Raw genomic sequence first — 10,564 nt, 5'->3', positions numbered from 1 at the left:
CCTGCTATCTTTGGCTCAAGAAGTTTGCATTGTAAAACAAAACCAATCAAAACAAACACACACAAAAACCCACATGACACCTACACACTTACATAGGTCCTAGAAAAACAACCAACATTTTTTTAAGAATCTCATTGCTAAAGGATTTGAATGGTAAATCGAAGTTTATGTCTGCCAATTTATTTATTTCTCTTCTACTTTTGGTTATTGAGTATGAAGATTTTACAATAATAACTACTAATTTTAATGAGGGTTTCCTATGTTATGGGATTTTCTCTGAGTTTAAATTTGATATTGTATGTCTATGTGAACGTGCTAAAGGTACTCACACAAATGCTAATTTGGACAGAGCAAAAATCAGGTAGTAGAGAAGGAGAAAAACATTCTATAGTCCACTAGCTAAGAGCGGTCAAACGTGTCTTTTACAGAACCTCTCATTTGCCAAGAAAATATGCATATAATCTTATAAACAGTTGTTTTTAAGTGACTTTGGAGCTTTGAATAAATGCAAGTATTGGAAATCTCAATGTCCTCGAAATTATTTTGAAGAGAATAAAATGTAAGGTAGATGGTAAATGTGGAACTTATAAAGGAAATAGTCTTTAAGATTTGAATAACAAAGATTAATGGGGAAGCAAAAGTGAAATGGGTGTCTATGTGTTGGCTAAAATCATTAAGAGAAAATTCTGAAGTCACAAGTGGTAGTATGATTAAAGAAGTTATTGCATGCTGTCTGAAAGTTAGTTCTGAGTCATCAATTCTGTGTGCATATGATGTTTCCAAATGTGACTCTTCTAAGTAAGCATGCAGTTATCCATATTATTCTTAGATAAAGCTATTGGCAGTTTTTCTTGTTGCTTGTAAAATAGGATTGATGTGCAACTGGAAAACCTTAGTACACTGGTTACGTAGATAGTCTGATTTTAGATTAGTAAGCACAATTGCTATCTGAAGAGCTTATCAGTGCTCACAGGTCTACAGCCTTGCCTCACAGTCTTTTTTTTTAAACCAAACCCCATGTAGTGTCTGTTGCACACTTTACATGTATTGAGAAACTACCATGTTCTCTTGATTTTTCTAAGCACTTTAGTTATTCATTGTAATCCTTACTCTGTGAAGTAACTATCAATATCCTCATTTTACATTTGAGGAAACTTAGGCTCAAACTGAAGGAAACACTTTGGCTTGGTTAGAACATGCAGGAACAGATGAGGTAGGTAAGAGAAGAAGTTTAGAAGTAAAATTGTCCCTGATTATCTTCTGTAATTAATATTCTTCTTAAAATGTTCTGATTTCTCATGCAAGTTGAGTTGATTTTTTCTTTTGTTTTATGATACAGTAAATGCAATTACAATAAATAAAAGAGGCTCCAGATACAATTCGTAAGTGTGCACAAAATGCTTTTCTTATCCGGAGCACACCTCTCTATTTGCTACCCTTTTAGCCTACTTCAATTGCTTGAAAGCAATTTTAATGGTTTTCCAATTTTTCCAGTAGATGAGGTCCCTGATATTTTGCAAAGAGTAGTGCTATAGAGATTGTGCTCTTCGGGAGTGGAGCTCAGCTTTAGCAAGATATATCTGGTGTGAGATCTGAAAAATTTACCTGGCAGAAAGTAAGAGTCATTTCAAAGATCTATATATTCCTGCAGCTGGTTGAAATGCCATGTTTCTCTTCCTCAAAGTAGTGATAAACAGTTAACTTTAGTTGTGATTTTGTGTGTCGGGGCGGGGGGGGGGGAATTACAGAATTATTGCCCCCAATAAAAGTCTTATGTCTACAACTATTAGAGAATTAGAGAGTCTCTATATTTTTAATGTAAGGTGAGTCCAACCATTTTGAGCAGGAATATAGAATGTCAGGCCACGTGTAGTTTCTTAGGAAGAAACTTCTATATTCTAAAATGCTTTTTTAGAATTTTACTAAATATGATTGTGGTATATGTGTTCATTTATAGGAACTGGTAACATCTAAACATAGCCAAACCAAACAGATAAACTCTAGCACCATCACTACCACCACATCTTACCACAAAGAAATGCCACTGAATGTGGATTCCAAGCAGACTAAAAAGAAAAAGAGATGATTAGGTCTTAGATCCACTGAACGGGATGACAGCCACAGCTGAAGTGGAGACACCAAAAATGAAGAAGAGTGCCTCCAAGGAAGAGAAGCAGCAGCCTAAGCAGAGCAGCGTGGAGCAGGTCAATGCTGATTCTGAAGAGTGGATGAGCTCTGAGAGCAACCCTGAACAGATAAACCTTAAGAGCGGCAACAACAAGGACAATAGCTGCCAACTTGGGGATGTTCAGTTGAGGAAAAAGGAGATCCCCTCCAAGCCACACCGCCAGCTCTGTAGATCACCATGCCTAGATTGTCCAAGCTTCTCACAGAGCAGCATTCTACAGGATGGGAAGCTTGACCTGGAAAAGGAATACCAAGCCAAGATGGATTTTGCTCTAAAGCTGGGCTATGCAGAGGAACAGATTCAATCAGTGCTGAACAAGCTGGGCCCAGAATCACTTATTAATGATGTATTGGCAGAGCTTGTCAGACTTGGGAACAAAGGTGATTCGGAAGGGCAGGTAAACTTGAGTCTGTTAGTACCTCGGGGGCCCAACTCCAGAGAGATTGCAAGCCCTGAACTGTCTCTTGAAGATGAAATAGATAACAGTGACAATTTGAGGCCAGTTGTTATCGATGGAAGTAATGTGGCAATGAGGTAAGACTGGCATACTTTCTTTCTCTTTCTTTTCTTTTTGAGGGTTTTTAAAAAAATTTTATTTTTCAATTAGAGTTGACATTCAATATTATTTTATTTTACTTTCAGGTGTACAGCATAATGTTTAGACATATAATTTATGAAGCAATCCCCCCTATTAGGCTAGTATTCACCTGGCACTATACATAGTTATTACAGTATTAGTGACTATATTTCCTATGTTATAATTCACATCCCTGTAAATATTTTGTAGCTACCAATTTGTACTTCTTAATCACTTCTCCTTTTTCATTCAGCTTCCCCAACCCCCCTCTCATTTGGAAACTATCATTTTGTTTTCTGTATGAGTCTGTTTTCGTTTTGTTTGTTCACTTATTTTGTTCTTTAGATTCCATATATAAGTGAAATCATATGGTATTTGTCTTTCTCTGTCTAATTTTTTCACTTAGCATAATAACTTCTAGGCCATCCATGCCATTGAAAATGGTAAGATTTCGTGTTTTTAATAGCTGAGTAGTATTCCATTGTATATATGTACCATAACTTCTTTATCCAATCATCTATTGATGAGCAGTTAGGTTGCTTCCATATCTTGGCTATTGTGAATAGTGCTGCTGTGAACATAGGGATGCATAGATCTTTACAAACTAGTGTTTTGATTTTCTTTGAACAAATACCCAGAATTGCAATTGCTGGGTCAAAATGTAGTTCTATTTTTAATTTTTTGAGGAACCTCCAAAATGTTTTCCAGTGTGGCTGTACCAATTCACAATCCCATCAACAGTGTATGAGAGTTCCTTTATCTCCACATCCTCATCAACATTTGTTGTTTGCTGATTTATTGATGGTAGCCATCCTGAAAGATGTGAAATGATATTACATTGTGTCTTTAATTTGCATTTCTCTGATGATTAGTGACTTTGAGCATCCTTACATATTTCAATTGGCCATCTGTATATCCTCTTTGGAGAAATATTTATTCAGGTCCTTTGCCCATTTTTTAATTAGATTGTTTTTGTTGTTGAATTGTATGAGTTCTTTATAAATTTTGGATATTAACCCCTTATCTGATGTATCATTGGCAAATATCTTCTCCCATTCAGTAGGTTGTCTTTTCGTTTGTTGATGGTTTCCTTTGCTGTGCAAAAACTCTTACTTTGATGTAGTCTCATTTGTTTATATTTCTTTTGTTTCCCTTGCCCAAGGAAATATATCAGAAAAAAAAAATACTAATAACAATATCAGAAAGGTTACTGCCTATATTTTCTTCTAGGAGTTTTATGGTTTCAGGTGTTAACATTTAAGTCTTTAATCCATTTTGAGCTTATTCTTGTATATGGTGTAAGAAGGGAGTCCAGATTCATTTTTTTGCATGTATCTATGCAATTTTCCCAACATCATTTAGTAAATAGACTGTCTTTACCCCATTGTATATTCTTTCTTCTTTTGTCATAGATTAATTGGCCATATAGGTGTGGGTTTATTTGGGGGCTCTCTATTCTGTTCCATTGATCTGTGTTTCTGTTTTTATGCCAGTGCCATGCTGCTTATCAGGCAACTCAGTGATACCTTCAACTTTGCTCTTCTTTCTCAAGATTGCTGTGGCTATTCAGGGTCTTTTGTGGTTTTATATAAATTTTTGGGTTATTTGTTCTAGTACTGTGAAAAATGTCATTGGTATTTTGATAGAGAGTGTACTGAATCTATAGATTGTTTTGGGTAGTATGGCCATTTTAACAAAGTTAATTCTTCACCAATGAACACCATAAATGTGCTCATTTATTTGTATCTTCTCGTATCTTACATGTATTAATGAGACCTCTGAGATTATGTATGAACTCACTCAAAGGGAACAATATAATTGGAGCTAATTTCTCTTATAATTGAGTGAGTATCAGTGAGAAAGTGAGGAATCTAAAGAGAGATCCCCCATCACATTGTTTTAATTAACCTTCTAGAAAAATGATTCTTTTCTTCTGATCAGTCTTGTTTGACAGGTAATATCCAATTTATTGCAATAGAATTGGTGCATATAAGCCAATTTTACCATCCAAGCTGTTTGAATTTACTGTAATTTAGTGTGGTTTATGTATATCAGAGCACCATCTAGAGCTGGAAAGAGGGAAATATTTCAGGCTGATTAATCCAGTGGAGACATAAAAGATAATAATAACTACGATGATAAAGAAGATAATTAATTATTATTAGTAGTAGTAATAGTAGTATTATAGATAACACTTACATAGTAATGCTTACTATAAATTGAATGCTTTACATATTTCCCCAGCACTTCAGTATGTGTGTGTGTGTGTGTATATGTATATGTATATGTATATATGTATATGTATATGTATATGTATATATGTATGTATGTATGTATGTATTTTTTTTTCTCCTCAATTTATCTGCTAATTTTTCCTCTTCCAATTTCCAATCAAATAAATTCAGTTTGGCTTTTGAGTTTTCTTACAGTGTTTATTCCTACAAGTAATTGTGATAGAATGTCTTCTCTTTTTAAATCATGTCCTAATTATAAAAGGAATACTTAATTTATGAAGGAATTATGAAATTAAAGAAATAAATCACTTAATACCCTGTCACAGAGAATAACAATTTTTATTAATATTTTGATGTATCTATTTTCTAAGATTATACATAGACTGTTTTCTACAAAATTTCTACATTATATGTACTGGTCTGTATCCTTTCTTTTCTCTTTTAGCATTATATCGTGAGCATTTCCCACATCTTAAAATATTCAATAATGTGATTTTTGTTGGTGCATTATATTTAATTAAATGCGATTACTGTTTTCAGTCAGCATTTATGTATGTGTTGTTTTCGCTGTCAACATTTTTTTAAGTTTAATATATGTCCTTACAACTCATCTCCAACTAACCCTCCACATATAAATTTATCTAAACCTCTGGTGTCACCTTTTTTTTTTTTTTTCATCTGTTGAGAATAGCTGAGTCTTTGAAAAGAAGGTGGTAGTAGAAACAGAAGGAGAAGAGAGAAAATGGAAGTAGTGATAGGAAATAACCAACAAGGCTGCTATAAATTGGGAGTTGTTATTACCCATCTGTGACCTTGAATGAAGGTATGATAATAATGGCAATATTTATAATGATTGAATAAAAAAGAATCTGATTTGCTCTTTTTAGAAATATATGTTTGGCATTATTAAGAAATGAAATGTCTGTTCCGGTCAAGATGGTGGGCTGGGAAAAACGGGGTTTGCCTCTTTCCACAACCGCATTAAAATTACAACCAAATTATAAAACAAATAACTTGGAGAACCACCTGAAAGTCTAGCTGTTCATAATACATACATCTGAGGATATAAAGAAAAAGTCACATCGAGTCCAGTAGAAGGAGCGGAGACACAAAGTGAGCTGGTCCCGCAACAGTGCATGGCGGTTGAACCGCAGGAGGGAGAGTGCAGCTGCACAGGCCCCGCTGAAGAAACAAGAGACCCTAGCCCCACAGAGGGGCACCCCAGCCTAAGTTTCAAGTTCCAAGAAGAGGAGTTACTACATCTGACTGTAAAAAACAATAGGGACTCTGGTCATCTGGAAGAGATGGAAAAAAGTCTGAAAACCCAGACATCCTGTTAAAGGGCCCATGCACAGACTCACTCACTTATAGGCACTCACCATGGGTTTCAGTGGGTCAGCAACTTGGGAAGAGCAAGAGATGTACAGAGAAAGACTGAGTTGTGTGGCACCAGGGCAAAGGTTGGAGGGACAATGCCATTATTCCTTTGTCAAGCCCCATTCCGGGGCAGTTTACAGGTGGGTGCCATCTTGCTTGACTTGAACCCTCACCTCATGCAGCCAGTTCTGAAGCTGCACTGGCTAGGTGGGATCAGCCTACTCCACCCTGTGTCTTCCTGGTGCCCCGCCCCACTTAACTCGCATACCACCCAGAGGCTCTTCCAGCTGTGGAGTCATACAGGCAGCTGGCAGGCAGCCTTAGGCTTTAAGGTGCACTGGTCATTTTGCTAAGCCAACCCAGACCTAGTACTGGGGTAACTGACCTTGGCTTGCAGTATGGTCTGTCCCATTTGCCTCCAAATCCAACATAGGCAGCGACCATCTGCAGGTCACTTTGTAGCTCCTACAAGGTAGCCCCAAGAAATCAAAGGCAGCACAGGAATCCCTCTAAAGAAACGACAAAACCAACACATCTGAAGTCTGGCATCAGAACACAACAGAGCACCACCTGACTAGCCCCATAAGTGGCACACCCAAAGGGTGGTCTCAACAGGTACTTGAGCCTGCTGGGCAAATCCCACTCTGTGGGGTTAGGTCCCACACAGCAGCTCATACCCTGTGGGCATGGCCAATATCCACAACCAGTCAGCCTGAGAATCAACCCCATTCACTGACATACTAACAGCAATCAAAGTTTAACAGGAGAACACACACAGCCAACACAAGGAACACACTTAGAGATCCCTGTGCAGGTGATCCGGGAGAGGGCACCACTGAGACACACAGGACATCTACTACATAAAGCCATCTGGCCAAGGCTGGGAGATATAACAAATATTTCTAATACATAGACATGAACACAGAGAGACAATTAAATGAGAAAACAAAGAAACATGCTGCAATGAAACAACAGGAGAATACTCGAGACAAAAAAAAAAAAAAACTAAATGGAATAGAGACAAGCAACTTACTGGATGGAGACAGAGTTCAAAACATTGGTTATAAGGATGCTCAATGAACACAGGAGGAGAATAGGTGATCTCAGTGAGGACGTTAACAGAGAGATAGTAGCATAAAAAAAGACATAGAAACAATAAAAAGAACCAGTCATAAATGAAGAATACAATGACTGAAATGAAGAATACAGTAAAAGGAATCAACAGTATATTGGATGAAGTGGAAGATCAAATCAGCCAGTTGGAAGACAAGGTAGAAAACAAAATCCAATCAGAACAGCCAAAAGAAAAAAAAAAAAACACCGAAAAAATGAAGGAGAGAAGTCAAAATGGCGTAGATGATAGAGGCATTGTTCATCTGCTCTTAGACCACATCAAAGTTGAGATGGAAACAAAGAGCAAACAGCAAGCAGAGTCTCCCAGGATCTAGATAAACAAGCCTTACAATTAGGGAGCAAAATAAGAAATCACCCTGCAACAGGAGGAGGTAGGACAAGTCGAAGACACGAGGAAGCCTGGACATGAGCGGCTGAGTGTGAAACAGGCTATGGCAGCAGCTGGCAGCTGCAGACACCTCTTAACGGGGATGTGTCCATGAGCAGACTTTTGCAGTGATGGATTTGCTCCCTCTGAGCAGTAGCACCAGGTCAGCTGCCGGGGTGGGGAGCGGAACCAGGGACTTATGGGGGATGCTGAATTGTCAGAGAAACAGCCAGAGGCGAGGCTTTCTCCCAAGTACAAGTGCTGGTAGTATCCACTGTTCCTCTGTGGAGCCCTCCTCTCTCCCAGTGTGAGGACACAGTGCTGCCATAGCTGAGACGTCATCAAACTGGATAACAGAGGTCATTCTGCCCAGAGGACTCCCTGAAACTCTGCCTCCCCCAACTTGAGGCCCTATCTAAGCCACATCCAGTTATGTCCTTGGCGAGTCCTGTGCAACTTGCAGGGCAAGCTCCAAAACCCATACTGGTGGCAGCTGACCTCATTTTCTGGCATGGTTTCTTGAGTCAACTATAAGCTCAGCATGCACAGATGGCTTGATGAATCTTAACAGGTGGCCTTGGAGGGACACAGGCTGGGCCTAAACTTGACCTGAAGCTAAACCTCTCTGAGGACTGTGCCTCTGGACATCTACTATACAAAGCCACGTTAATATGACTGGGAGAAGAAGAGCTTTGTTTAGTACATAGAAACAGACATAGAAAGGCAGCCAAAATGGGAAGCCAAAGAAGCAGAAACCATATGAGAGAAAAGAACAGAGATCCAGGAATAATGGAGTCAAGCAATCAAACATGAATAATTCAAAACACTGGTTATAAAGATATTCAATGAACTTAAGGGAAGAGTAGATGAATTCAGTGAGAACTTTAACAAAGAGATAAAAAAACAAAAATGGAAATAGAAATTATAAAAGGGAACCAGTCAGAAATGAAGAACACATTATATGAGATAATGAGTATATTAGAGGGAATTAACAGAGTGGATGAAGAAGAGGATTGAACCATCAATATAGAGAATGGGGAAGCCAAGGTCACCCAATCAGAATGTCAAGAAAAAAAGAAGCCAAGAATATAATAATAACTTCAGGAGAATTTGGGAAAAATTAATTGTAAAAACATCTGTGTAATAGGGTACCTGAAGGAGGATTGGGGAACAAGAAGTGGAAAAGCTATTTGAAGAAATAATGATGGAAAACGCCTCTAACCTTGTGAAAGAAATAGACATAAAACCCCAGGAAGCTCAGAGAGTCCCAAAAACCAGGAACCCAAAGAGGCCCACACCAAGACACATCATCATTAAAATTCCAAAAGTTAAATACAAAGAGAAAATCTTAAAAGCAGCAAAAGAAAAGTAGTTAGTTACCTACAAGGGAGCACCCATAAGACTGGCAGCTGATTTCTCAATAGAAACTATGTAGGACAGAAGGATATGGCACAAAATATTCAACGTGATGAAAACCCAAGACCTACAACCAAGAATACTTTATCCAGTAAAGCTATCATTTAGAGTCTAAGGACAGATAAAGAGCTTCTCAGACAAAAATAAGCTAAAGGAATTTATCAACACTAACCCAGTATTACAGGAAATGTTGGAGGGACTTCTTTAAGAAGAAAAAAAAATGTATCGAAAACAGGAATAAAGAATAGTAATATCTACATATCTATCAACAAGTTCCTCAAATGGAAAAGAATTAAAAGATAGAGTGGCTGAATAGGTAAGAAAACGATACCCCTACATATGCTGCCTACAAGAGACTCACTTTAGATTAAAAGACACACACAGACTAAAAGAAAGGGGAAGGAAAAAGATATTGTCCTGATGGACCTAGATGGTATTGCACTGAATGAAATAAGTTAGATAGAGAAAGACAAATACCAATTGATTTCACATACATGCAGAATCTAAAGAACAAAATAAACAACAATAACAACAAAACAGAACGAACTCATAGATATAAAGAATATTTTAATGGCTACTAGACAGGAGGAGTTTTGGGGGGATGATGAAAAAGGGCAAAGGGATTAAGAAATACAAATGGATAGTTACAAAATAGCCATGGAGATATAAAGTGTAGCATAAAGAAAATACTTAACAACATTGTAATAAATGTGTAAGAGGAAAGATGGTTACTAGATTTAGTGGAATGAACATCTGAGCTCTTAAAAACTATGCTGTACAACTGAAACTGATATTTTATGCTAACTGTAACTGAAAAAAAACTCATAGAATTGTACAATGTAAATATGAGCAAATTATTGACTATTATATTTCAATAAAGCTGGGGAAAATGAGGAAATTTTAATAGACCTCTGAGACATCAAACATACCTACATCTGCATCACAGGGGTTCCAAGACACGACGAGTGAGTGCAAGAGACTGAGAACCTATATAAAGAAAGGGATCAGGGCAGAAAGCAGAGAAGTGGGGAAGGCAGAGAAGCAATAGTTGATTATTACCAGCCCCGGCTGCAAAATGGAAGGCTCAGCCACAGGCCCCATCTCCCAACCCAGAGAGCCTCTGCCCCCATATACTCCAGAACCAAACACCGTGGAGACCCAGGGGAATCTGAGCAAACGCTAACTTAACTGTCGCTAACACTGACAGGGACTGAGACTGAAGGTAGTGAGCATAATTGAATATTTAGGAGGAATAAAAGGCATTATTAGCA

General features: G+C 37.8%; 1 protein-coding gene across 8 annotated transcripts in view; it reads left to right on the top strand.

The window, feature by feature from the left end:
- ZC3H12B (zinc finger CCCH-type containing 12B) overlaps positions 1-10,564 on the top strand; it is a 359,663-nt gene that overhangs the window by 339,761 nt on the left and 9,338 nt on the right. For all 8 annotated transcript variants that reach the window (XM_015593980.2, XM_015593978.2, XM_015593977.2 and 5 more), the window contains one exon: positions 1,958-2,722. In XM_015593980.2, the coding sequence (XP_015449466.1) occupies positions 2,112-2,722 (611 nt within the window). In that variant the 5' untranslated portion in view covers positions 1,958-2,111. The remainder of the gene's footprint in view (positions 1-1,957; positions 2,723-10,564) is intronic.

This window comes from Pteropus alecto, unplaced genomic scaffold (genome assembly GCF_000325575.1).
Source record: "Pteropus alecto unplaced genomic scaffold, ASM32557v1 scaffold147, whole genome shotgun sequence".
NCBI lineage: Eukaryota > Metazoa > Chordata > Mammalia > Chiroptera > Pteropodidae > Pteropus > Pteropus alecto.
This window is presented reverse-complemented; position numbering and strand designations above follow the sequence as displayed.